The following is a 25,733-nucleotide window of genomic DNA, read 5'->3' as shown; positions in this document are numbered from 1 at the left end:
AAACGCGGGGAGTGTCAGCACCGACAGAACAGCAACGAAACCCCTTTTCTGTTTGCCAATACTTGAACAAAGTTTTGGTTTCAACGGTTTACCATTCCTGTAAGCTTAGTCCTAGGCGAATCTAGCCGTTAACGCATGTTGTAGATGAGATTGTTATTGATTAATACGAAACATTTCTCTCGAGATATCAGTATAAGAAAGGAAATCATAAAAAACAAAAGATAAATCGTTCTTGTGGAAAATGGAAGTGTTGTGTTTCGAAGGCGTATGTTATTCTGTACCTCCCGGGTAGTTACAGTTGGATTTCACAAACCTCATTTTGGCCATTTCATATTATTCTTATAACTGTTTCTCTTGCTGTGGATATCTAAGACTGTAAAGAAAAATCAATATACAATGCCAAATTTAATGCTACAGAACGAACGCTTATGTGGTGTTCGTTTGCTATTCTATGTATGTGCTTATCGATCTCCGAACTACGCAGGTAGAAGTTCCGTCAAATAATTGCGATCATAGTGGTCTCGGCCCGCTCACTTATTCATTTTCCACTGTTTGTGAAAAAGAAAGCTGCTGTATTGTTTAAAAAAATTGCCTAGGTCGGTGCTCCTCATTTCGAAACCGGCGAGGTTTATTTGTAGAAAGAGCGAATTGATAGTGCCTTCCACTTACAACTGCACACCTCCTCAAACCTCTACCCTCCTTCCACCTTCCACTCTCCACCACTCCGATTTCATTATTTCCTTCCACCGCATGCCTACCTCATAGCATCTTCTCCTCAAAGCTTCTTTTATTCTTACAGCAGCAAGCAAAGAATATCGCGTCCACCTATTCACATCTTTTATGCTTGATGTTGTCCAACATGCCCTTCAAGGGGGTTACGCTTCTTTTTTGGGGATTGATCTTCCTTTCTTTCTTTTCTAGCTTGACAAACTGTTTCTCATGGAGACCTCATACAGTTCCTAATGGTATGGTGGATTGTTTCTCATATTTGCCCAGAGGTTGACACTACCACAGGGGAGGCGCAAGTTGTTATTCATCACCAGCAACACGGCGACAGCAATCCTCTCTGGAAGCAACAAGCGGATCGAAAACTCTCCAGCGCTTATAGCACTGCCCTCCAAGAGCTGCAGGATCTGGAGTCGCAGCCTCTTTGCCATCGCATCGCTGCGAGGCAACTCGTGAACAATTGTCACCTTCTGAACGGCCAGGATGATGTAAAGATCCACCTCGACAGTGGAAGGGCCGCGCGAGATTTTGTCGACTTCTACGCAGCAAGTCTGGCCATTTGTGACTTGGAGCGCGGCAGTTTCTTGATTCCAAAACCATGCTTCAAGTTCCGAGAACCATTCCTGGCAGCGCTCCCTGTCCCGACCGCCGCAAAGCTTCACGTCTCGACTAATGAAATCGACGAATGTCTCGAAGGCCTCGCACAGTCAGACTCGGCCTGGAATACCTGGGTCAGCTATCGACACAAGGCGCTGAGGTTCTGCGACGCCGCAAGGGTGGATAACCAGAAAGGCCAGTGAAAATCGAGATCTGTTAGGCACAGCCAAATTAACGATCTTTCCAGATGAGGACATCTTCCTTTACCAAAGAATCACCAGAATCCTCGAGAAACTCACAAATGATGTCGAGGCAGACCTGGAAAAGCGATTCCAATCCCTCAACCGAGCCTTTGACGCTGCAAGCCAGTCAGTGGAAGGTATTGGCCCACAGGTCAAGAACCTGCGGATGGAAATGGACAAGGCCAGTGGGATTCTCCAAAACGACCTGAGTCATGCGATCAAGGTACGCAAATCTCAGTTCGTCGGAGTAGAATACCAACAAAAATAGGATTCTCGCGACGTTGTAGCGAGTGGATTAGAAGAAGCGCAAGCACTGCATGATCTCCTCGAGATACTCGTTCGCGCCGTCCAAGAGCACACCACCGACACCGCAACATCCCAAGAGGTTGCATTGCGAACCAGCACTGAGAAGTGGAATGACGAGGTTGGGGTTTTGGTGACAGCATTGACCGCAGTGGTCGCAACCTCACTTGATCAAATGGTAAGCTTCAGATGCCAATTGTGGGAAGCAGTTAATAACCTGACAAGGAAACGGCGGCAGCTAGGAGTGCAGGTATCCTAGCGAAACAGGCCAAAATCGAGCAAGTAAGTTATTGTATCTTAAAGGTGCGAATAAGTTGCTGATTAGTTGTAGGGCATGGGTAAGCTGGAAGAGCTCGCTGACGATCTGCTTCTCAAATACGACAGTCATGAGTCGCGACTTGATGATGCTTTGCAAAAGTCTAGCCAGGTATTAGACGTCCTTGAAGCAACTGCCGCCTCGGCTGCTGGACTTCAAGGATACATGCTTGGTGGTCTTGGGTTTTCCGGATTCTGGCCCTACGTTGTGTGCCCAGCTTTGTCGTTGGCGTTGGGATCATATAGGCTTCAGCCTTCATTTGCGCGAAACATATGGCTCGTCGGTATCGGTAAGTCATACGAACGTACCCAGATATCATCGGCTAATACCAAGGCAGGTGAACTCATGGGCATGGTTGTATCGAAAGCGAGTTATTATGCAAATATCTTCAGCTTTACTTCAGTTTTTGAAACAACCAATGAGCCGACACTCAACCAAACCTTTCCCGCCACGACATTAAAAGTACTTTACTGAGAAGCATTCAACGCGCTCAGATTTGACATTATTCAGGCTTCGTCAAGATCGGGTCTGATATTCGGTTTCTTTTTGTGATTTTCATGGGATGGCGAGCATTGCTGGTAGCATGGGGACTTTTGAAAGGCATGGTGCTTTCACGAGACTAACTTGGCTCGTATCGATCATCTAGATATCTTTGCACCGGGATTTTGGGAAATTGCGATTTGAATCGAGCATAGGTTTACATAGAGGCGTACCAAACCTGCTGAGGCTATTTGGGTGGCGCCTGGAACATATCAGTTTGCTTTGTGGTGCAGGCGTTTTGTTACAATTGATATCATGCCTCTTTCCGTATCCGGCATCGGCGAATTGATTGCCCCTATGAACTAATTTGCATTTGAGAGCCTTGCCCCACCTGAGATTTCAGCCTTGCCAGTGAATATCGATAGCGCAAAGGGGTGAAGTGGATTCAGGTTTTTGTGTTACTGTTGTTCAATCGCGAATAGGGATGAAGGCTAAAGGAGACAAGCCGTGCTGGATAGATTATGGTTGCAAAGGCTTTGGTTGTGTCATTCAGAAGTTTCATCATCGAACAACAAGGCTGAAGAAGAGAGATAAGATAACGAGCTATAGCCAATTGACATGGCGCGTTTACTCCACTTTGTCTATCACCACGTGATCCTGTCAATACAATCGGCGTCACCCTAGCCGCAGGAAGCTCGCAACTTTGTACGCAGCTGGATTTTACTCACGACGAACCACCCCTCGCCAACAACTATATCAGCCTTCGTGTCTTTATCATTTTCATTATTGATCTTGCGCGAACTCGTCTCCATGTAGAGTTCTACTGGCGATAGCCTTATTCAACCTGGTGTAAGTATTTTTACTAGTTCTGTCGCGAATCCATTCTACTGTTCTCCTGACCTCTGGGCGTCGCTTGCGCCCACGCGCACAACGGCCATGATGCATTCGTCTTATCGTCATGTTCTGTGCTGGAGCTTCTGGATCTTCAATTCTCGAATCGGACAGTGCACTGCAACTTCATGGGACACCCTGCTAATGTGTCGATCAATTTAGAACAGCATGAACAGCCAGAATCTTGGCCCAGCAGGATACGATAGAGACCACGAAATGGACGACCGACATCGAGCTTTACAGCAACGCGAGGAGATGGCCCGCCGAGATCAAGAACGAGAACGAGAGCGCGAACGTGAGCGCGACCGTGACCGAGAGTCCAACGAACGATACCAATCAACACCTCACCATAGCAGCGCTGGTTCTATCCCCATCCACCAGCCTGTCGCGTCGCGGATTTCCGGTGCAATCCATAGCCCTGGGGGACTGCTCGCCAACCATAACGGAAACCCTCAGATTCCCCTCGGTACCCCATCAGCTGCTCCTTTAGTCGCCTTAGGGTTACTACAAACCGAACACAACCGACCGGTCCAGCACGGGGGGCCAAACAACGGCAACACCCAACCGCAAATGTTTGCTCCGATGCCTCATGCGACTGGACCGCCAGCTTCGACGCAGGCTGCTACCAATAGTGGTGTGGCTGCTGTCTTTGGCGGCCCTTTACCACAACAACCCCAGGAGGGTCAGCGAGGTGGCCAGCAAGGCGCGCCATTCAACCCAGGAGCTGCATCTGCGGCCCATCAGCTTCCTGGGGGTATTACCCAGGGCCAGCAACCTATTCTTAATGTGAGTAAAGTTTGTTTATAAATTGATTGTTGGGAAGACGGGTGCCGTCTGTGGAGGGGTACGTGTAAGCGTTTGCGCAGCTAGCAGCCACCCGGCAGGTTTGCGTTTGCGACCTGGTGATGCGACAGCGCGGGCCGCTGCCAAAGCACCCGCATCCTTTCCCTCATTCACCTTCTGGCTCCTGCAGCTCAACTTCATTTACCCCTCCTTCGGAACTCTCCAAATTGCTTGATGGATCTTGTGTAATATACATCATCTATTTTGACTGGCCTGTGGTGCACACGTTCCTTTGTTATGGCAGATTTATTCGCCTGACATGGAAGCCCACAGCCTTCTTGCAAACCTTTTGGCACAGCCAGGAAACCTCGTTGGCGTCTTCAATCACGGGGGAGAGGGCATGATGCTCTTTCATGGCAACGAAGTTGGCTTGTCGGCTTCATTTCCATTTGTCAATGTAGCAAATATCCATGTTTATTGGCACCATAATTCTTTTGCTGGTCACTAACTCTTCTTTCCCCCAGGATGCCCTCACCTACCTCGACCAGGTCAAAGTCCAGTTTCACGATCAACCGGATGTTTATAACCGCTTTCTTGATATTATGAAGGATTTCAAGAGTCAGGCGTACGCCACCCAACGAATCTTGGTTATACTTGTTTGGCTAACGAGAGTATAGTATCGATACTCCAGGTGTAATCAACCGAGTCTCGGAGCTTTTCGCCGGACACCCAAATCTTATTCAAGGATTCAACACTTTCTTGCCTCCCGGTTATCGAATCGAGTGCGGCGGTGGCAACGACCCGAATACAATCCGTGTTACCACACCTATGGGTACCACGGTTCAGTCCATCCGCGGAAACCAAGGTGACGGCCATGGGCCCACCGTTAACCAGCCTTTGTTTCCTGAACGCGGCGGCCAGTGGCAGCAACAGCAGCAACAGAGGCCTCAACATAGCATTGAGAGTCCAGAGGCTCAGTTTAGCACTCCAGTGCAAAACGGCGCGAGTCTCTTTGTTCAGGCTGCAGCTCACAATGCTGCATTTAATGAGAGCAACAACCAAGGTCAGCGACGGGCTTTGCCTCAAGGCAGCGCGGCTCCTGGTGAGGGCCCTAACGCTCGTCATGCATTAACACCCACTCCAGGACAAGCTGGGGTGAACGGCAATGCGGCAAACCAGGCAAACATGGAACGTCGTGGACCGGTTGAATTCAACCATGCTATCAGCTACGTGAATAAGATCAAGGTAAAACACACTGCTCGAGATTCCTTCTGTTCAAGTATCGGATATACTAATCATGGCAAAGAACCGTTTCCAGGACAAACCTGAGATTTACAAACAATTTCTTGAGATCCTCCAAACATATCAGCGCGAACAAAAGCCTATTCAGGACGTATACGCGCAGGTGACTACTCTTTTCAACTCTGCCCCTGACCTGCTTGAGGACTTTAAGCAGTTCCTACCAGAATCTGCTGGTCAGGCCAAGCAGACTCCTAACCGAATGGAAGACGGGCCCCCAACCGGTCCCAACCAGACACCTCAACCTGCTATGAGAGATGGCCAGAAGATGCCTCCACTTGGCAGCTTTGCGCCCCCTGCCAGCGCAACAAAGGATAACAAAAAGCGCCCAAGAGCTGACAAGCAGGCTGTTCAGCCTGCGACTATCCTTGCGGAGGCGACTGCGGCTGCGCGCATCGCACCTCCTGCAGTGAACGGTAACAAGAGACCTAAACTCAGTCATACGAGACTAGGTGGTGACAACTTTGCAGTCGAACCGACATTGACGCCTGTCATGCCGGAACCATATCCCGCCAGGACCTCTTCGACATCGAATCAAGAGGAGATCGCCTTTTTCGAGCGAGTTAAGAAGTACCTCAGCAACAGATCTTCCATGAATGAGTTTTTGAAACTCTGCAATCTCTTCAGCCAGAACATCATCGATCGTAATACGTTATTCCACAAGGGCGCATTGTTTATCGGTGCAAACCCTGATCTGATGACTTTCTGGAAGAGCTTTGTAGGTGTTGATACTCACGATGTCATTATTGACAACCGCCCTGCGCCCCCGACAGACAAGGTGTCCCTCAGCAACTGCCGCGGGTATGGGCCCAGTTATCGATTACTTCCGAAGCGAGAACGCCTTAAGCCCTGCAGTGGCCGCGACGAGCTGTGCAACTCTGTACTCAACGACGAGTGGGCCTCACATCCTACCTGGGCGTCTGAGGATAGTGGGTTTGTTGCTCATAGAAAGAATCAGTTTGAAGAGGGTCTGCATCGCATTGAGGAAGAGCGCCACGACTACGATTTCAATATTGAAGCTAATCTTAAGTGCATTCAACTCTTGGAGCCTATTGCACAACAGATGCTGGCGATGTCTGCTCCTGAAAGGGATGCCTTCCATATGCCCGCTGCCCTGGCTGGTCAAAGCACATCCATCTTCAAGCGTATATGCAAGAAGATCTACGGCGAACGAGGTATTGATGTTGTTAACGACATGTTCACTCACCCTTTCGACGTCGTGCCTGTTTTGTTGGCTCGTATGAAACAAAAGGACGAAGAATGGCGATTCTCCCAGCGTGAGTGGGAGAAGGTCTGGCATGCTCAGACTGAGAACATGCACCTCAAGAGTTTGGATCACATGGGCATTCTTGTGAAGCAGAACGACAAGAGACATCTGACTGCAAAGCACCTTGTCGATGTTATTAAGACAAAGCACGAGGAGCAACGCCGTGAACGATCACTGAAGGGCGGAATCCCTCGTCATCAGTTCAGCTGGGACTTTAGCGACAAGGATACCATCATTGATCTTCTACGTCTGATGATGCTGTACAGTTTGCACAATGGCCAGCACAGCAGCCAGGAGAAGGAACGCATCCTTGAGTTCTTCGAGTCTTTCATCCCTATGTTCTTTGACATACCAGAAGAGAGCATCCAGGACAAGCTCCCAAAGATGCAGCCAGACTCTGGCGAGGAAGAGGTTGAAGATAACACACCTGCGGAACTTACCAATGGCCGAAGCCGACGTAACGGCCGGAAAGGAGATCTCCTTAGAGGGGTTCTTGATCCTGGCCGCAATGGCAGCAAACCTCGCGGCAACAAGGAAGACAGTGGTTCTGGAAGCAAGGAGACCACTCCTGATGTCACCTCTGCAAATGAAGAGGAGATGCCCGACGCCTCTGAGGACGCTACGAACACTGAGATTTCTAACGACCGCTGGATGCCTAACATTCCTAAGCCAGTCGTCGTTGGTGATAGCGACGCTATCTTGAGTACGGAGGGCGAACTGAAAGCTGACGGGTTCTTTACTCGGCCCTGGTACAATTTCTTTTGCAACCAGACCTTATTTGTCTTTTTCAGCATCTTCCAAACTCTCTACAGACGTCTTCAAGATCTCAAGGAGGCTAAGGAAGTAGTAGCTAAAGAGGTCGACCGCCTCAACAAACAGAAGCCTGCCCGGGACATTGGTTTCACCGAGAACCACATGAAGTTTTTCGACGCCAATGACGACCCTGATAGCTACTGGCCCAAGACTCTAGAGCTCATTGAGGAGTATATCTCAGGTGACGTGGATGAGAGCCGCTACCAGGATGTGATGCGACACTACTACCTCAAGACTGGATGGAAAGTGTACACGATTCAGGATCTCCTAAAGACTCTCTGCCGTGTTGCTCTCACCTGCAGTAGCACAGATGCTAAGGAGAAGACTCCTGATCTGATTGCTCAGTACCAGGCTAGTCGCGAGCGAGAGGAGACAAGCTTCCAGACTGAGATCAGTGCTCGTAAGTTTGCAGAGAAGTGTGTTAAGGACGGAGATGTCTTTGTGATATGCTGGGTAAGTCAATGCCTCTTTTTCTTGTCTTTTTCCAAGTTGCTAACAGATATTCTAGCTGCCTGCCAAGTCTGAGGCGACTGTGCGATGGCTCCAACGGGACGAGACAACATTCTACATGGACGAAATGCAGCTCCGCGAGCGTTGGCAATACTACATCTCGTCATTCATCCGTGTCGAACCCACTGAGGGAGTTCAAAGATCGAAACTCCAAAAGGTGGTGCTATCCCGCAACTTGCCATCGGCTGACACCGATAACGACGATGATGCCATCCCCAAGCCTGTATCCTACAAGGAGAACCTGACAATCAGCATTTGCCTGAAGAGTTCTAAGATGGTCTGGGCTCCTGGTACTTCGGAATACGTTGTTTACGACCAGGCCCCCAAGTCGGCTGAACAACGTGAGCGTCGTGAGAAGTTCACTCGCGCTCTGAGCACACACCGAGAGAACAAGCTTCTCGAGAAGTGGGTGCACAACCCGGCTTGGACCAAAGACCTTAGTCCAGAGGAGGTTCAGGAGCAGAACAAGAACTTCCGCAACTGGATGGATGATGGCATCGTTCCGCCCAGCGCTGCTGAAGATGTGGAGATGGACTAGCCCTCTACTCCCCAACAGGAGCAGCAGCAGGAGTTGGAACAGGAGCGTGGCCCAGATGCCGTGATCTCGCAAGTTGAAACGTCCATTGTGAAGTTCGACGGCAAAGGCTCACGGAAGAGGTCTGCAGACCGTCCAATCTCTGCTCCGCTGGAGAAAAGGCGATGCAGTCCTCGTCATGTCAAGGCGTGAATCAAGTATTGGCTATTGGGCGAAGTAGAAAGAACATACTCGCGGAGGAATAAAGGGGGGAGAGGGAGTGCTTGTATCACATCAGCGATTTTGACTGCTTTGCATTTTTGTTCGAATTGTCCCATTCATGTTTTTTTTAGTCATTGGAATTCCTAAAAGGCGACGGAGGATGCGCACTTGGAAGGTATGCCGTACGTCAATGTCTTTCTTATAGGGAAAGCTCGTTATGATTATTTTTGAGGTTTACAATTCCCTTTGGCCTGTACTCTAGACACTATATAAAACCAAGAACACCACGATTGTTAATACCAAAACGCCCCAGTCCGGATCATTTGAAGTTTTGATATTGGAGTGACTGAGTAAGGCAACTTTTAGACTGATAGGAGTCCGATCATACTCAGAATTGCCATGTCGAGCCTCTGCCGCTCTGTTTGGTTTTGGGTTACATGAGGTTTGTTGAGGATAATCTCTTGTCTGATATCCTTGGCTGTAAAGGGGGGAGTATTAGTGGACTGAAAACCTCCATGAGTATCATAAGCATCACTCACTCAGCAGTCCCTTTCCCGATTTAAACGCAGCTTCCATTCTCTTGTATCGCCAATCCCTCGAATCCCTACTCAGCCAAACTTATCATGCTTACTCTTGACCTTGATCTCAAGCAAAGCCTCATGATAATCTCCCTCCCTCCTAGCCCTCTTGAGCTTCCTCACCTCATCCTCATCCAACCTCCGCCCCGCAGCATCCTCCAGCTCGCGCCGACTGATCTTGGCAAGCGCCTTTTCTTCCTTTGACGCGCGCAGCTTGGGCTTGAAGCGAGCTTGCATCCTGATGCGAAACGTCGTGTCGAACGAGATGGTGTCGGCGTCGCCGCGCACGTCGCATGTTTTGGAAGATGCCTTGTTGGGGGACTTTATGCTGAGGAATGTGTCGCGCAGGGTTTGGATTTGGAATGTTCCTGGTGTGTCGCCCGTGGGGATGATGTTGAAGGATTCGAGGGGGGATACGGCTTCTGCTGAAGCGGAGAGCATTCCGATCTTGTCGCAAGAGAGAAATCTGTAGCCTTGCGTATTAGTTACACGTCGCAATGCGTGACCGAGAACTTGACTTACCGTCCGTGATGTCCCTTGAAGCGAAAGCTCTCTGTGCCTGCTACGCGATTCACGATCCAGACCTGGCGCACATCATGCGGTTCAGCGGTAGCAGGATTCCCATCGACAATGTTCTCAATAGGAACCGTAAACACCTTTCCTGTCGCATCGCAAGCCAGCGCCGAAGGCATATCCGTAGGGAGAACAATCATGATAGGTCCTGAGACATCAGTGGTCGCCTCGGCGGACACCCAACTATCGTCATTCTCTGCTTCTTCAGTGGTGGTGGCCTTTTGGACCTGGCCTGTTTCGTCGTCTACAGCATCGCGTGACGATTTCTCGACATCTGTTCGCTTGCGCTTCTTGACTTTTTTGTCGCCTTTAAAGGTCAATGGCTTGACCATGATTGTTTTAGTGAGTGAGTGGTTGTTGAAAGTCAAGTGTTTGGACCGACGGTCAACGCCGGGATACGGCGAGCTCCACTCCCCGAAAGAGGTCAATAACAGGAAGGTGATTGGTTATGTAATACTTATTCCCCCGCAACTCATGGTAACCTTGTGTAAGAGAAAAAGAATAATAAGTGAATTAACCAACTTGATCTCTTTCAATTTCAAATCTCATGATATTTTTGGTTATTTCCTGAGTGAATTTGCACTTCAATATGGTTGCTCAAGCACAAGCTGTTTCCGTGTCTCTTAACGACCTCAAGGATGGTATGGACCTTTTGACTCTTATACTCATGATAGCGCCGCTCTCATGATGAGGAGATATTTCCAGCTTTCACTTATAAGCGAGTAAAAACTAATACTCCACAGGCAACATCCCATTCGAGACTCTTAAGCAAGCTTTTGGTCCAGACTCTCTTGGTATCCTCGTTGTAAAGGATGTCCCTCAAGAGTTCCCTGAACTTAGACATCAGGCTCTTTCCTACGCCTCATATCTCGGCAACCTCCCCAAAGAGGAATTAGGTATGTTACCGTAAGCCCTTTGTTTAGTATCGCAGTCCTCCTAACAAGATCGATAGAAAAACTTGAGAATGCTCGAGCCAAGTACCTAACTGGCTGGTCTCTCGGCAAAGAGACTCTCAAGAACGGCCAGGTCGACACCTTCAAGGGCTCATACTACGCCAACTGCGCATTCTACATTGACCCATCTCTCGAATGCGCCAAGCCAACCGAGGAGTTCTCTACTGATAACTTCCCCGAGTATCTGTCCCCTAATGTCTGGCCGCCAGAGGGAGTCCTCCCAGGCTTTAAGCCCTCTGTGACATCGCTGTGCCGTCTCATCATCGACGTAGCCGTTCTTGTCGCTCGTGCATGTGATCGCTTCGCTCAAGAGGATATCCCAGGATACCCCGCTGGATACCTTGAGCACGTCGTCAGCACATCCAGCACCACCAAAGCGCGTCTTCTGCACTACTATCCTCAAGAGTCAGAGCAATCTGCGACCGGCGGCGATGAGGATGACTGGTGTGCTACACATCTCGACCATGGATGTTTGACTGGTCTTACCTCAGCCATGTTTATCGACGAGCACAAGACCAGCCCTGCTGTACCAGACGTTACAAACCTGAACGGCGCTTCTCTACCACCCCTTGCGGAACTCCCCTCATCCCCTGATCCATCAGCTGGCTTGTACATCAAGTCCCGTACCGGCGAGACCGTCCAGGTCAAGATCCCTCGCGACTGCATCGCATTCCAGACCGGCGAGGCCTTAGAGCGCATTACTGCTGGTCGCTTCAAGGCTGTGCCTCACTTTGTTAGAGGTGTACGACCCAGTGTCAGCGATGGAAAGGTTGCTCGCAACACGTTGGCGGTCTTTACTCAGCCTAACTTGGGCGAAGAGGTTGATATTGAGCAGCATCTCACGTTTGGAGAGTTTGCTCGTGGTATTGTTAACAAAAATACTGTTTCGTAAAAACTATCATTATATTTGGCCCCGAATCAACAAAAAAAAAAAGAAAACGCCTCTATTCAAGCATATATAACTTAGTATGATCCTCCAGCGTCCAATAATAGCTTTATCATTGTGTCTCGGTCTTCGTAGCTATAGTATTTTCTTGAATCGCATGCTATCCTGGCAGGAGAATTCCCTTCAGAAACTTCAGCTGCAGGATCAGCTCCATACTTCAACAATTCCCTCGCAATGGCTATTGCCCCGAAGTGAACAGCAATATGTAACGGGGCGAGGTCGTGTCGAATCACTTTATCCTAAGCCACAGGGTCTTCAAGGTATTGCAATTCTCGACAGCTGCAGTATATGTCTTGTCTACCGCCTTGTCTCCTTGAGCGATTCAATAAATCATCAAATGCAAACGAAGCCCGGTCATCAACGAGGCTACCCTTTGATATCAGCTTCTGGATAAGCCGTGCTTCTTCGTCGGTGCCATTACCGCAAGGATGCATGGCAAGGCAATGCAACGGCGTCCAGCCATTATATGTAATAACAACAGGATTAGCGCCGCAAGACAGAAGTAGCCGGGCTGTCTCTATCTTTCTAGATAACCCTGCGATATTTGGAGATGTAGGTGCTAGTGCGCTTAGGAACGGCGTCCATCCCCTTGATGCAGTTTCATTCACGCAAAGGCCGACGCCATCAGATAGTAGATACTTTACAATATCGACCTGGGCCCCAGCAGATGCAAAATGCAATAGCGTCTCCTCTTTGTGGTTTCTTGATCTTAGGGTGGATTCTCTCTGCGATCCGGTTGGCAAGTTTGAGAGTAGGATGTGAAAAGTGTCTAGAGGAGATGCATATGCAGCACATTGTAGAGGAGTGTTCCCATATATGTCTTTGTAGTTAATAGAAGCGTTGAAACGGAGAAGTAGACGGAACACATCCTCACTTGGCTCCTCCACTAGAAAGATATACTTGACCTTGGGTTCCTTTCGCTTGTGTGCCCCTAAAGAATGCAACGCAGTCTGGCCTTGACTGTTGACCATGTTGGGATCAGCACCGTAATTGAGAAATGCTTCCAGGCAGCTATAGAGTTGCTTATGGAGAGCAGTCCATATAACGAGAGGTCCATGGATACTTATCCGGCTAGCTCTGGGGTTCTTGGGGTCGGCTCCAGCGTCCATCAACACTTTGATTGATTGTGTCTGTGCCACAAGTTCAGATTCTGTATGATCTCGACGATCAAAGTATGACCTAGCAACTATTACTTGGGCCAATGCGAGGTTAAGCAATTCCTGCTTAAAAGGGCATTGAGACAGAAGAAATTCAATATTGCCATATCTCCAGTTGTTCGCTGATGCAATCAAGGCACGGCCTTTAGATTCCAAAGACCAACCATCGTGCCCCCAATTCAATAGATCAGATATTGTAGCAACGTGGCCATACTCTGCTGCATCACACAGACAACCATCGAGCTCTTGTGTATCAAAGGTATCGCTATTAGGGTTGATATGTTGCCAAAGATGATGGAGGATATTTTGATGATCCAGACGTGCGGCTACCCGTATAGGCGTTGTGTTGAATTCTTGCTGAACAAAATGAGGGCGTCTGAGAGGGTTGGCGCCAGCGTTAAGTAAGATATCGACTGCCACCAAGTTGTCGAGATATATTGCAATATGGAGTGCCGTGCCACAATGACCATCGGATTTGTCGATATCTTCTGGACTTGAAGTCTTAAGGTCTTGTAGTTTGTTAAGATCACCAGCGGCGACGGACCAGTGGAGGGGGTAGTTATACCATATACTATCTTCTATCCCAGATAGATCTGGAATAGATGGAGGTATTCGCATGGTCAGATGTAAGTAAAGAAAGAGTTGGTAGTTGAAAGGTGTAAGTTTCCCAAGGCTCAATCTCAAAGTGGAGGAGCGCTGCCTGGTTAGTGGGCCATGGACTTAACCAACAGTCTCTGACTAGGTAGTATAGCTGTAACTAATGAGGGTTACTGATAGAAGAAGCTTCTGCTGAGCTGTACGCACAGTAGCCGTTTCTTCCTCCTGGAACCATCGATCTACCAAGTTTGTCAAAGACCCTCGAAGTCGTCCTAATATCAAAGCAATCAGTCAATCCCTGGTCCCTCTGCGCTCTATATATATGCACATAACTGAAAGGATGTCAAGTCGATCATATGTCACTAGCGAGAAGCAGAAAGGTTAGCCTAAGAAGTTTGATACAAATATTTTAAGTTGTTCTACTAATTTCATCCCTTATTCTCATACTAGCCAATTGTTCTGATACTCTGAGGGTTGGTAAAACGAATGGTTTATTGTAGCTTATCTAGTCCAGAGACCTCGAGACCATATATCATACAACAAAAGCTATCCATAGGCATGTCGTTCCTGTATATCTTGTTCCACAAGGTCCGTGTAATGAATGGAATTTGAGCTGTCTCAAATACTACCTAAGACGGTAGTGTCGTGAAAGGAAAGGTCGCAACATAATTGCTACAATAGAACAGAAAACGGAGAAACCCATGTGAACAGTGTTTAATTCACTAGAAAGCAATTAAACTGAACATGGGTGAGAGAAAGAAAATAATCCTGATACTCGAATCATGCAAAAAGCATTACTGGTAATATCAAGAATGCTGCGGTTCATCCGCCAAAGCCACAGGCTGCTCAGCCATATCTTGAAGTAGCGTACCCGTGAAGCAAGTATGCGCAACAGAATTGTGAACAACTCAATCAAGCCCAAGCGCCAACAAGACTCATGAAAAAAGCCCCGAAGAACACAAGAAGGCAAGCATAAACACGCTTGCGGCCGCGGAGGAACTGCCAGCTCTCATCGCTAAGGAAGTCTTGAGAGAGAAGCTCAACCAAGGAGGCAAAGGTAAGCAATCCAGCCGAGATGGCATTCATGACGCCCACAACGATAAGCCCTGTCTCAGAGTTGGGGCTATAGAGCGTGTGGGTAGCAAGGCCGAGAGCTTGTCCCAGAGGAGTGCTGTTCTCAATGTTAGTTGACGATATAATGTCGGCGGTGAGTGAGTACTTACGTGCATCCGTATGCAAGGGCCATAAACCAAGGCTGTAGCTTGCCGTTGGGCCACTTGATGGAAGCAATTCGAGAGCCCAACGCCAATCCTTCAAAAGTTTCTGTAACCCGGTCAGTCAACTGACATGAAAACACTAAGATAACGAAAGAGCTTACGGTGAAAGACAATGGCAATGAGGAGAATGATAAACTCGTTGCCGATCGAAACGCTTAGCGCCATACCGATAAAGATGCTGTGGAAGAGAATGCCAAGCTCGAGCAGGACGCATTGGAGAAGCTCCTTGCGTTGCTGCTGCTCTGGGGACAAGACAGGCATCTGTACAGCCTCGAGGCTCGTCTCCTCGAGGTTTTTTCTTCCGGAACGGACATTGTCGTCATCTTCACAAGCTTCTTCTTCCAGATCCTGCATGCGTACGTCTCTGCTGTTGAGAGTGGAAAGGTTCTGGCCAATGCTTGATGATCGTCCACGAATAGGCCCCATGTCACGAATGGGGAGCATACCTGTACCCCCCATGCATCCGCCGCTGTTTGAACCAGTACATCCTTCCTTGGATGTGGTGATCTCGGCAGGCGAAACGTGTCGAGAGGGGTGGAACACCATCTCAATCACAGTGACAAGGAAGATGGCAGCAAGAGCAATAGCACCAGGAATAGCAGGGTAGTCCTGATTCCAGAAGCTGCTCAAGCAAGGATCGCCAAGTGAAATGAAAGCAGTGGGGAGCAAATGGACAAAGGCAGTGGCGATCAGCACGCCAGTACCGAAATGACGGACAGCAAAAAAGAAGCGATTGGGGATCCTCAGCCCTGGGAGCTTGGCGGCCATGATGGGGAACGCACAAGCGAGTGTCGAGACGAACAGGATAATGAAGACGGCACCGACATGAAGAGGAGTGTTGTATTCACCCTTGTCGACGCCTCCAGATTCGCATGTGCTCGCTCGCTTGCGCAGAGGGGAGAGATGGACAGGAGTCGACTCCTGGACCATCGGGGGCGAGGTCATGACAACAGGCGCAGGGGAGTTCCAGTAAGAGATGAGTGTCGAGACGACAAGAACAGAGAGGACCCAGACAGTCCAGCTCCAGATGTGCGAGGCACATGACGAGAAAGTGCCTCGATGAAGACGGATATGGTCAACACCACCATTTACCGTCTTAAGACACGAGGACAGTCCTGGGATTGTTAGTACCTTATATGTGGGTTTGACAAGGGAGGATCATAAGATTTTGGACATACCCGAGATACGGGACTGTCGTCCCGCATCCTTGAGAGAGCCTTTGAAAGGCTCTGCAGGATGACTCCCTGCTTGATTACTATCATCGTGCCCATTGAGTAGACTCCCAGCCGTCCCTCCGCTCCCATCGTCCTGGGCAGCATCAACATGCTCGCGGAGGTTAGAGATGCCATTGAGATCCTGGCGCGTAGTTTGCGAGGCAGCCAAGGGGGAAGGAGCCTGGTTCCAGGTCAAGCGCTGGTAGAAGGACTCATCTGCTTTGGAGAGACAAATCATGATGAATTGGTTGATTGATTGATTGGTTTGGAGGAATTGAAGTGATGGAACTGGAAAAAGCGACTAAGCAGACGCCAAAGTTTGTTGTCTTCCTTCACAAGCAAAAAAAGAGGCCACGCGACAGCACAAGATAGACAGAGTCGGACCGAGTAGTAAGTAAGCAAAGTAGTCAATGATTTATAGTTTGATAATGATAGCAGACAAATAACATCGATCCTAAAAGGTTTTTAGAAGTAAGTAGCTGAGATGAGACGGGGGTAAGGTTTGATAAATAAAGTATTCTACGGCTTATTCTAACCCAGTAATTTAGTGCAAATCTTTAAATACGGCAGACAAAAGGGTTAAAATGTATGCAATGCACCTGCACCTGCTGCTAAACTAGTGACGCTGACTGGGGGGAAACCGGGGACCCTCGTATCCACTCGCACCTGCCCTGACACAGAAACTGGGGGAGACCCACTCCATCAGGAAAAGGAAGTAGAGATCCCCGGTTTCGCCCGTGACCAAGATCAAAAAAGATTGGCAAGAACCGACGACAGCCATTGTTAGACTCAAGATACACGAGAATACACGGAAAATTACTACAGATTCAAGGTACCTTCCCGTCTTCCCCGCAATCTCCTCCGTCAACTCCCGGTGAACTACTAACGAAAAAGACTGCGGCTCAGCACAGCAGCACTTCGGGAGACCTCCGTAAGCCCTGACCAGGATGGAAATCCATGAATAGAACCCGAAGCCAAATATCCATATCCCATATCCTGGACAACAAAGTCCAGCCCAGACCAGCCCAAGAATATTGATCACTTGACAAGAAGAAATCTTAGTCGACGCCGAGACAACAAGGTTAAGAAATAAAACTGTTCCAGATTGTTGATTACCCCGCAAAGGAATACGCAATGAATACGCTTCGTCTTGGACAATGATCAGATCACGCTCTTTGTAGCAAGACGGCAGAGCCTCTTAGCTCCCCCGTCTTGGCGCTCTAATGCCGTAGGTATATGTTTCTTATCGGTGAGTCGAGGTGAGGCCCGAAAGGTCGAGGCGCATCATTTGCTTTGTTTGCTTATCTCACCAATGTGCGCGGCATGTGCAACAGTATACCACCAATTCTTCAAGTTGCAAGCAGAAGAAATATGCGGTAGAACGGAACACAGTGCTTCTTATAAGCTTAAAATATTCCGAAAACTAAAATTGATGGGAGGGCTGCACACGGGCAGCTACTGAGATTACATAGGTACCTTGGTGAAGGCCAACCTCAAGATACCTCCATAATATTCTTGAGCTTCCGACAATGCGGTAAACTTCGGAAGCAAACGAGGCCCGAGTGACGATATAGATCTAACAGTTTTATCGATGATGCGTCTCGTCATGACCACTTCTCCACCAATTACTTGTTTCTAGGTAGTTCCGGTAGCTGTCGACAGGGATCCAGCAGTCACTACTCACCTCTTGTCTCTTCTACTGACTTGACAATAAGTGATTGCCGACATAGAGGCACAAAAGGCATGACTAAAATGAGAGGCTTCAGTGAGAAATCAATAGGTATCATGAGATGGGTTGAGCCTACCTTGATGTCTTACCTATACGAGATGCAAAATAGATTACATAAGGCGTCATGATGCAAGCTGCACCACGATTGCATCAACCGAACTGACATCATTCTTCACATGAATCCAAACTCCCATATCTCAACATTGTAAAACTTCAACCTCACCTCTCAAATCAACACTTACCATACCTACTGCACTGTAATCATGGCTCTTCCTCCCAAATTCGCAGGGCAAAAGCTCCAATTCGCCCATCCTCCCGCCTCAAACTCAGGCGTCGCCCACACAACTCACACCCTCGAGTTCTACCTCGACTACTGCTGTCCCTTCTCCGCCAAGATCTTCCGCACCCTCCGCTCCGACGTGATCCCCGCCGTTAAAGCCCATGAGCACTGGGCATCGAGCCTCACATTTATCTTCCGCCAGCAGGTCCAACCATGGCACCCTTCGTCAACGCTCATGCACGAGGCGGGCCTGGCAGTTCTGCGTCTCGCACCCGAGCGCTTTTGGGACTTTAGCGCAGCTTTATTCGAGGAGCAAAAGGACTTTTTTGATGTGTCTGTCGTGAACGAGACACGCAATGATACTTATCGTCGTCTGGCCAAGATTGCGGCAAAGACGGGCGTTGATGAGAACAAGGTGTACGAACTGCTTGTGATTCCCGACAAAGCTGGTGATGATGGAGCGTTGAATGCGGGGAATCAGGTTACCAACGACCTCAAGGTTATCACCAAGATGAACCGCCTGATTGGCGTGCATATTACGCCTACTGCTGTGTTTGACGGCGTGGTTCAGGATGTTAGCTCTGGTTGGAACAAGGACCAGTGGGTTGAGTGGTTGCAAAAGAATATTGTCTGACTACCATTGGAGGGTAACAAACGTACGAGCCATAAGCTCTAATGACAACGAAGAGCTGTCACCAATTGTCCGTATTAGTAGTATCTATGGTGATAATTTCTCAGATAACCCTGTGTGGATTCAGCACCTCCCCACCAAGTTAGAATGGACTCATTTTTGACGACATGCTCATGAGCCTCATGAAATCAACACTCACACATCAATCACAATGCTTCAACTAAGAATGATAATACCACGGCTACGGCCAACTCAATTGGCTTCACTCACCCGCCAAGCAACGCCCATCCAATCCTCAGCCCTTCCTCGAAGTTTCCGCCGCTCACTTCAGAAATCTCTACAGCAAGCTCAATTGCGATGCTATGCCGTCAAACCCATAGCTGCTCCCAAAAAGCACAACAAGATTGAAGATGAGTTGAAGAGACAGGCTAGAGCTGTAGCCAAAGAGGGAAAGGAATTTGGTGTGTGTTTTCTCTGTGATATTTGCAACATGTACTAACTCTCATTCTAGAACTCCCTGAGAAACTCATCATATACCATGGCGGTACAGGTCGTATCACGTTCATGGCCATGCTCAAAATAACAACGCTCTTCCTCGGCGCATTCTTTTGCTTCATTGTAGCACCGAGCTATGTCAAGGCTGAGAAGCCCGAATGGGTTACCGCAAGCAGTACGTCCATCTTTCACACTCAATCAATCACAAACATAGTAACTAACAAATCAGTCGTTCTCTGCGGCATCGTCCCCATCTTCTTCGTCGCGTACATAACCTCCCCCTTCGTGACACACATCCACATCCACCTTCCCCCATACGCCCGTACCTCACGCGCTCTTCTGGAACGCTTTATCAAGGCGCTCCCGCCATCCACGCCTCTAACCCTGACCACCATGAGCGCCATCTCCAAGCCTCGCTACAGCAGCATTCAGGCCGGCGATTTGAGCCCTGTGCGACGCCGCTTCGGCCTCATCAACTACGTGCGTGACACCAAGGAGGAGAACGCTAAGCGTAGCTGGTATATGTTCCGTGCCGTTGGCAAGTTCTACATCCAGGACAAGAGGCCGCAGACGAGGGTGCGGTATCAGAAGAAGACGGACAAGGTCGATGGTTGGATCTGGGACTCTATCAAAGAGCGTGTTGACAATAGGGCGCTCAAGGCTGCGTCACCCTACAAAGGAGATCCCACTGTTTGAACTGGTCGCTGGGTAACAACAGGCTTGGCTTGTATCAGAGATCCAGGGGGTATTCAAACCCCTTGACATCATCGTATGTGAACCCCGAGATAGATGGAAACTTGAAACATAGATGGCGTGATACGGCTCCAGCCCTTTTGACTGGTCATGATTAGCAGACATGCCACCAATGGGAAAAGTAAACGATAAAGTTTGCAAACAAAGCGCCATACACACGCAACAATGGTATTCCTGTGTTGCAGTAGATAGATATATCTAAAAACCATTACTCCGTTCCGTTTTCCTGTGTTGCCAATGCTCCGTCCGAAGCGTTCCAAGTCGTCAATCACGTAGACAAATATTGGTACATGGGTCCTGCCTGTCCTACCAAAACGCACCTCGTGAACCTCGTCCTGTGCATTTACCACGTCCGGGTCCGAGTATCCAACGCTTCCATCATAGCTCGTTATATGTCCTTGTTGATCCGTCCAACCAATATATCCAACCGGGTTCTGTACAATATGCAAGCCCCTTGCCGTTATTGGGGCCTCCAAATTATGTCGTTAACAACACAAAGTTTCCAAGAATCTTCATATCAACAAGTTTTGTGGGACTTGAGAGCCTCGTCTGTTCGGCCAGAAAAATCACAAGTGATTCAACACTTATGGTCCGTTCTGGCACAAACTCTTTGCCGGATCACGGCTCGCCTAATAAGAACCAGCCTCAAGAGTATTCAGCCTCAGTGGGTGATAGCTCTATCAGCAATAGCCTCTTTTTATCAGTGTCTCTTCATCACTGCCACACCATCGTAGTCCCAGCCTCGCTTCAATCCACCCTCGTAAACACTTGCAACCGACTCTTGCCACATGGCTGGCGTGACAAAGTTGGGCACGGGAGCAGCCGAGTATTGAGGTGGCGATATTTGATGCGATCCAGTTGGCATTGTTGCCTGGACGGCTTGGATGTCCTGGATGGTGGGAACTTCCGTAGCACCTGAGGACGACGCGTTAAGAGGGCTCGTGTGAGGTGGGGTATTGCTGGCTTGTGAATGGGAAGCAGGCGTACCAAATGTGGTGTTCCATTGTCTGTTCACAAAGTTAGAAAATCGTAAGGAAGATATGAAATTATCAGTGACTTACTCAAATAGTCGGGATGGGTTCCATCCTGGCTGATCCGCCATTGATAGGCTCTGGGGCATACCGGGACCTTGCGTTCCTTGCGACATCATGACGAGCGACTGTACAGCTGGGGAGTCACTTTTGCTGTCCATTGGGCCGGCTGATATGGGAGGTGTGATGGGGTGGTTGATATAACTGACTTGTTGGGCACCGTGTGTATCCAAGTGCTGGTCTATGGAGCCTGTCCGGTGAATGACTGGTCTGAAAGGCTCGGAACCTCGAGGGGGGCTGGAATGGGTGGATGGGTGAGGACTGCCGTAGGGAAAGCTTGGCTTCAAGACAAACGGTTTTCGAACATCTGCTGAAAACGCCTCTCGGAGCGCGTTGATCTGCTTCTCCAACTCGGGCATAGACCAGGACTCCATCACCTTTTCCAGGACCCGCATATGCCTCGTAAAGTATTCGCGGGCATCACTGTTGAATTCGGGATCGGGTGAAACAATAGCAACCTATCAAATGAGGGTCAGTACAAGTTCGGGGCATACATGTCCGAAGACGTACCAGGTGAATAACAATGCAGGAGAGGCCAGCATAGAGAGAAAAGCTGAAGCCTCGCTGCATGCACTGAAGTCCTGTAAGTCCAAAGGTATTAAGTGTTGCCTCCTGCACACGGCACAAAGCTTTGGCAGAGCTGTAACAAATCATCATGTGGCGCTTCCACTGGCCGTCGGGAGCGTTGGGGTCCAGGAACGACAAGATAGGTCGGTGGAACAGAATCAGGGCCAGGTAGTAGTACCCGTGCATGTTTCCGATAAAGTGTGAAGGAATCCATGGGGGTGATCCATCCTGTGGGAAGGAAATAGCTAGGTCCGGGGGAAGCTCTGCCAGCCAGGTGTTGAAGCTTTGTCCCAATTGCTGGAACTCGGGGTCGACGCCCCAATCCTTTCTTCTCCGGAGTCTCGTATATACTTTGCTCATCGCGGATACTGTTCGCACAACCTGAGAGAAGTAGCTGAAGTTGCGCGATGTATGGTATTCTGATTCTTCGCATCCCGGGACAGGTCGCGAAGGTGTGAAATCAACGGTGTTGAGTTTGACAGCATGGTCATGTCGGCCTTGGATACATTAGTTAACAAGACAATAATGGGCAGCTCAGTTTCACTCACCTTGAGGAGCGCCAACCATGACCTCACACACAAAGATCGTCTGCCAGATGCGCTTTCGAAGCTGGCATTCGGCAGCTGTAAATTCGCAAGCAATGCCTGCTTGGTGATCCTCGTGGTGTTCATCCAAGCCCAGATCTTTGCCCATTTGAACGCACTGCACAACAGTCATCCAGGAGCGATAGTAGTAACCTCGTTTAGGAGCAGCTTCGCGAGCCTTGAGAATCATAAGCAAGGCTTGAAGAGTGCTCAATCGAGGAACATCCATGAAAGAATCGGCGTGTCCTAGAAATAGTCAGTTTTTGACTTTCATACTAACCATGTACAGTTTCAAAGCAGTACTCACGGGAAGCAAGGGCAAGCCATTGTTGACCTTCAGTCGGTTCCTCAGCCAGTCGTCCTCCCATAGCAAAAATCGCTTCCAGGATCAATGGAGAAATTGATTCTCGGTCCGTATTCCATTGTTGATAGAAAACAGTCTTGCAAAGTACGGGTACATAAGGATGAACATGGGTAAAGTAAAGATCGAAATAGTTTAGTGCTGTTTCGTCATCTGGCATCAACTCAGGCGGAATGCGGATCTTGTGACCAGGTGCTGGCATCATCGGAGGGAGAGCACCCGGGAAATCCTCCGCCTCTTCAACAGGTGCCTGCTCTTCATGTCTGAAAGATGCTTTATTCCTAAGATACGGAGCTACACAAATATTAGTAAACGCAGGCTGTGAGTAAACCGCGAAACCCTACCTGTGCCGGTTTCATTGACCTTGAGCGTTCCCAAAAGGTCCGCGAGATCGTGATGTTGATAGTCACCGGGGGAGGAATACGCTTCGGGAGAAGGTTGCTGATGGGCTCCGGGAGGCGGTGGCGGCTGGTGCATGGGAGGAGTAGGAAATACATTCTGGCCCGCATATGTGTGGTCCATCATTGAGCCAGAAGGTGCAACAGCGCCGTAGTGCATTCCCGGCTGCTGAGACGTGTCATACGAAACATGCTGATATGAGGTGTTCGCATCGGGGTAAACCTGCTGAGGTTGCGCACCATACATAGCAGCTGGTGAAAGTTTGGCGCCCGTGTTCATAACTTGATGCTGCATAGGCATTTGCTGATATTGTTCGGAGCCCATAGGAGTAGTATCATAAGTCGTCGAGTCGTTGGCTCCATCGAACCCGTTGGGTCGTACACAGTGAAGCTTGAGCCGTATACAAGCCGAGCAAGGCCATGTGTTTGTTGTTGCAGCATCACATTTAATTTTCCGTCTTCGGCAGCCTTCGCAAGCTCTCATAACTATCCCAAGTTTTAGCATTCAATTGCGATGCAGAGTCAATCTTCAGTTGCTGAAAAAAACATACCTTTCAACCGCTTGTGGCGGTTGTGCTCATCAACGAACACATAGTCTACACCGATATATCAGTTACCTCTAGACATTTGATGTACAAGTCGCAGTGGGTAATACGCACTCTTTTGAGTCTCGCGCTGCGTATATTGCTGCGGCGCAAACGAAAAGGAATTCATTTGGGATTGTTGCGGTAGAATTGGGCGAACAGAAGGGTCTTCGTTGGACATGTTACGATATAGTATAGTATAGCTGAGGTTGTGCGCCTCTACAAGCGTCGAATCGTGGCGATTGCAGCGGTCAACATGAAATCGTGCGCAAAAACGAATCAACAGATATCAGACGTGGTGATACAGAATCGAGCAAGTGGTGAGTAGAGTAGAGTGGAGGAGTCGAGATTGAAGTTGTCGCGCAAGACGAGGAGAATCGCGGGGTGGAGGGAGGCTCGTGGGGAAAGTCGTGACGGCAGGTGACAAAAGCAACGACAGATGGGATGATGAGCGACAATGGGCTGCACGGGTGGTGCGACGTGTATATGCGAATGAAAAGATCGTGCAGGCAAAAGCGTAGGGAGGCGAAAGAGAGAGAAAAAAAACCAGCAGCGACAAAGATATGTACGAAAGCTAGACCAGCTAAAAAGACGTATTATTGAATTGGCTGGGGCGTGTCGGGGTAGGGCACTGTAAGTATTCTTGAATTGAAGCTTGGGTCAAGTCGAGTACGGTACGGATAGAGGAGTTTAAAGTGAACCACAGGGCCGGGTGTTTGGGGCCACTAGGAGTGGCTTTGAGTTTTGACTTTGTCTTGTTTTGTCTTGTCTTGTCTTGTCCTTCTGGCTCTCACAGGGCAGGGCGGCAGCAAGCGTAGCGCACTGGGCATGAGCATGAACATGGGCAAGGGTGTGTAATGATCAAGTACTGTAGGTGCTGGGGGACGTGACCCTAGACAAGGCTTGGCCTTTAAGTTAGAGGGGAGGGGGAGAGGAGGGAGGAGAGTCTAGGTGCCCTGAACTTGATCTGGGATGGGATAGGACAGGATGGTATGGTATGGGAACGTCGTTGCCAGCACTTGATTTAGGCTTGCTCAGGCTGCCTGACCGTCAGTCCCTCCTCACTTCACCAGACTAGTGACGAGCAGTTGGTGGAGAGTTTCGGGTTGGCGTTCTTTGGATCACAGCAGGGCCACGAGCAGGGCTTAACTAACAGGCAGGATAGGACAGGGGCGGGACAGGTCCAGGGGGATGGAGATGGGAGATGCAGGTAAGGAAAAGCGGCGTGGTAGCGCGGAAGTGGATTGTGGGATAAAGGTCCAGAACCAGTGTCCGTAACGAGACTGGGGCGAATCTTCTTTCGACCAGATCAGACTCGAGAAAGTATCTGGAATCGAGAGTCACCTGAAAATCCCAATACAGTACGGACTATGGGCACCGGCCCGAGTGAACGGCGTGTTACAGAGAAAAATACAGAGACGGAAGATGAGGTGGGTTCTCTCACTTCGGGGTCCTCTGTCAACAATGCAATAGGGAAGCTGAGGCCAGATGCTCAGTGCGCCAGCCCGTAATATGTAGGCGCTCTGTTATAGCGATGGGACGGGCTTTAGCTGTCAGTTAGTATTGGTAGCCCAGCATTAAGGAAGTGACCGAGGCTCCTCTTGCGGGATTAGCGGACTATGATATCAATGCATAGGTAGGTAGTGTAAGCAGCGCAGAGGTCGACGACATTCGAGAAGAACGAAAACGAAATGACGGATGGAGCTTCGAACCAGCGGCCAAGGCGGCAGCGAAAATTAGTTGACAGGTACAAAATGTTCCGAAGAATTCAATGATGACAATCGTTAACTGTCGTTCGCTCAGTCAGCAAAAGCCAGCGGCGCACAAAGTAAAAACCAAAATCTAATTCCCGACGACGGGAGATTCGCGTGGGCATCCAATCGAGACGAAGATTTTGAGGAGCTTGGATGAAACGTATGCCGAGACTTGACCCAACAAGGAGGTGTCTGGCTGTGACAACCAGGCGCAGTTGCAGTCGCAGACGCAGATGCGGGCTGCAAAG

At 49.2% G+C, this 25,733-nt stretch overlaps 9 protein-coding genes across 9 annotated transcripts; 5 read left to right on the top strand and 4 right to left on the bottom strand.

The window, feature by feature from the left end:
• Positions 1 to 859: 859 nt before the first annotated feature.
• Positions 860 to 2,658, top strand: EDB82DRAFT_478694 (uncharacterized protein; the record flags this gene model as incomplete). Its single annotated transcript, XM_065608112.1, has 6 exons — positions 860 to 965; positions 1,015 to 1,522; positions 1,605 to 1,788; positions 1,834 to 2,046; positions 2,094 to 2,150; positions 2,200 to 2,658. The coding sequence occupies 6 exons, from the start codon at positions 860 to 862 to the stop codon at positions 2,656 to 2,658; spliced, it is 1,527 nt and encodes a 508-aa protein (XP_065464236.1).
• Positions 2,659 to 3,373: 715 nt separating this feature from the next.
• On the top strand, positions 3,374 to 8,954 carry EDB82DRAFT_568578 (uncharacterized protein; the record flags this gene model as incomplete). The annotated part of the gene is made up of 8 exons (XM_065609868.1): positions 3,374 to 3,513; positions 3,718 to 4,341; positions 4,643 to 4,762; positions 4,863 to 4,963; positions 5,016 to 5,583; positions 5,645 to 8,170; positions 8,226 to 8,750; positions 8,784 to 8,954. Exons 2-8 carry the CDS (start codon positions 3,724 to 3,726, stop codon positions 8,952 to 8,954), a joined length of 4,629 nt encoding a protein of 1,542 aa, XP_065464235.1. The 5' UTR covers positions 3,374 to 3,513; positions 3,718 to 3,723.
• Positions 8,955 to 9,571: 617 nt separating this feature from the next.
• EDB82DRAFT_528055 (FRG1-like family-domain-containing protein) lies at positions 9,572 to 10,446 on the bottom strand (the record flags this gene model as incomplete). The annotated part of the gene is made up of 2 exons (XM_025728828.2): positions 9,572 to 10,007; positions 10,064 to 10,446. The coding sequence occupies 2 exons, from the start codon at positions 10,444 to 10,446 to the stop codon at positions 9,572 to 9,574; spliced, it is 819 nt and encodes a 272-aa protein (XP_025583156.2).
• A 161-nt stretch (positions 10,447 to 10,607) lies between these two features.
• On the top strand, positions 10,608 to 12,186 carry EDB82DRAFT_509832 (uncharacterized protein). The gene is made up of 3 exons (XM_025728827.2): positions 10,608 to 10,755; positions 10,858 to 11,010; positions 11,067 to 12,186. Exons 1-3 carry the CDS (start codon positions 10,704 to 10,706, stop codon positions 11,957 to 11,959), a joined length of 1,098 nt encoding a protein of 365 aa, XP_025583155.1. The 5' UTR covers positions 10,608 to 10,703; the 3' UTR covers positions 11,960 to 12,186.
• Positions 12,187 to 12,252: 66 nt separating this feature from the next.
• On the bottom strand, positions 12,253 to 13,788 carry EDB82DRAFT_539653 (ankyrin repeat-containing domain protein; the record flags this gene model as incomplete). The annotated part of the gene is made up of 1 exon (XM_025728826.2): positions 12,253 to 13,788. One exon carries the CDS (start codon positions 13,786 to 13,788, stop codon positions 12,253 to 12,255), a length of 1,536 nt encoding a protein of 511 aa, XP_025583154.2.
• Positions 13,789 to 14,415: 627 nt separating this feature from the next.
• On the bottom strand, positions 14,416 to 16,580 carry EDB82DRAFT_276153 (ZIP zinc transporter-domain-containing protein). The gene is made up of 4 exons (XM_025728825.2): positions 16,223 to 16,580; positions 15,146 to 16,159; positions 14,991 to 15,090; positions 14,416 to 14,938 (listed from the first exon to the last, which is right to left on the bottom strand). The coding sequence occupies exons 1-4, from the start codon at positions 16,494 to 16,496 to the stop codon at positions 14,680 to 14,682; spliced, it is 1,647 nt and encodes a 548-aa protein (XP_025583153.1). The 5' UTR covers positions 16,497 to 16,580; the 3' UTR covers positions 14,416 to 14,679.
• Positions 16,581 to 18,250: 1,670 nt separating this feature from the next.
• EDB82DRAFT_547474 (thioredoxin-like protein) lies at positions 18,251 to 18,901 on the top strand (the record flags this gene model as incomplete). Its single annotated transcript, XM_025728824.2, has 1 exon — positions 18,251 to 18,901. The coding sequence occupies one exon, from the start codon at positions 18,251 to 18,253 to the stop codon at positions 18,899 to 18,901; it is 651 nt and encodes a 216-aa protein (XP_025583152.1).
• Positions 18,902 to 19,078: 177 nt separating this feature from the next.
• On the top strand, positions 19,079 to 20,289 carry EDB82DRAFT_509823 (uncharacterized protein). The gene is made up of 3 exons (XM_025728823.2): positions 19,079 to 19,359; positions 19,410 to 19,568; positions 19,623 to 20,289. Exons 1-3 carry the CDS (start codon positions 19,110 to 19,112, stop codon positions 20,087 to 20,089), a joined length of 876 nt encoding a protein of 291 aa, XP_025583151.1. The 5' UTR covers positions 19,079 to 19,109; the 3' UTR covers positions 20,090 to 20,289.
• Positions 20,290 to 20,600: 311 nt separating this feature from the next.
• EDB82DRAFT_559953 (uncharacterized protein) lies at positions 20,601 to 23,912 on the bottom strand (the record flags this gene model as incomplete). Its single annotated transcript, XM_025728821.2, has 8 exons — positions 20,601 to 21,153; positions 21,208 to 21,695; positions 21,748 to 22,301; positions 22,353 to 22,634; positions 22,696 to 23,043; positions 23,094 to 23,633; positions 23,699 to 23,743; positions 23,807 to 23,912. 8 exons carry the CDS (start codon positions 23,910 to 23,912, stop codon positions 20,847 to 20,849), a joined length of 2,670 nt encoding a protein of 889 aa, XP_025583150.1. The 3' UTR covers positions 20,601 to 20,846.
• Between the last annotated feature and the right edge of the window lie 1,821 nt (positions 23,913 to 25,733).

Source organism: Fusarium venenatum (genome assembly GCF_020744135.1).
Source record: "Fusarium venenatum strain MPI-CAGE-CH-0201 chromosome Unknown EDB82scaffold_3, whole genome shotgun sequence".
In the NCBI taxonomy this organism is placed as follows: domain Eukaryota; kingdom Fungi; phylum Ascomycota; class Sordariomycetes; order Hypocreales; family Nectriaceae; genus Fusarium; species Fusarium venenatum.
The sequence above is the reverse complement of the archived record's forward strand: the minus strand, read 5'-3'. Positions and strand labels throughout refer to the sequence as shown.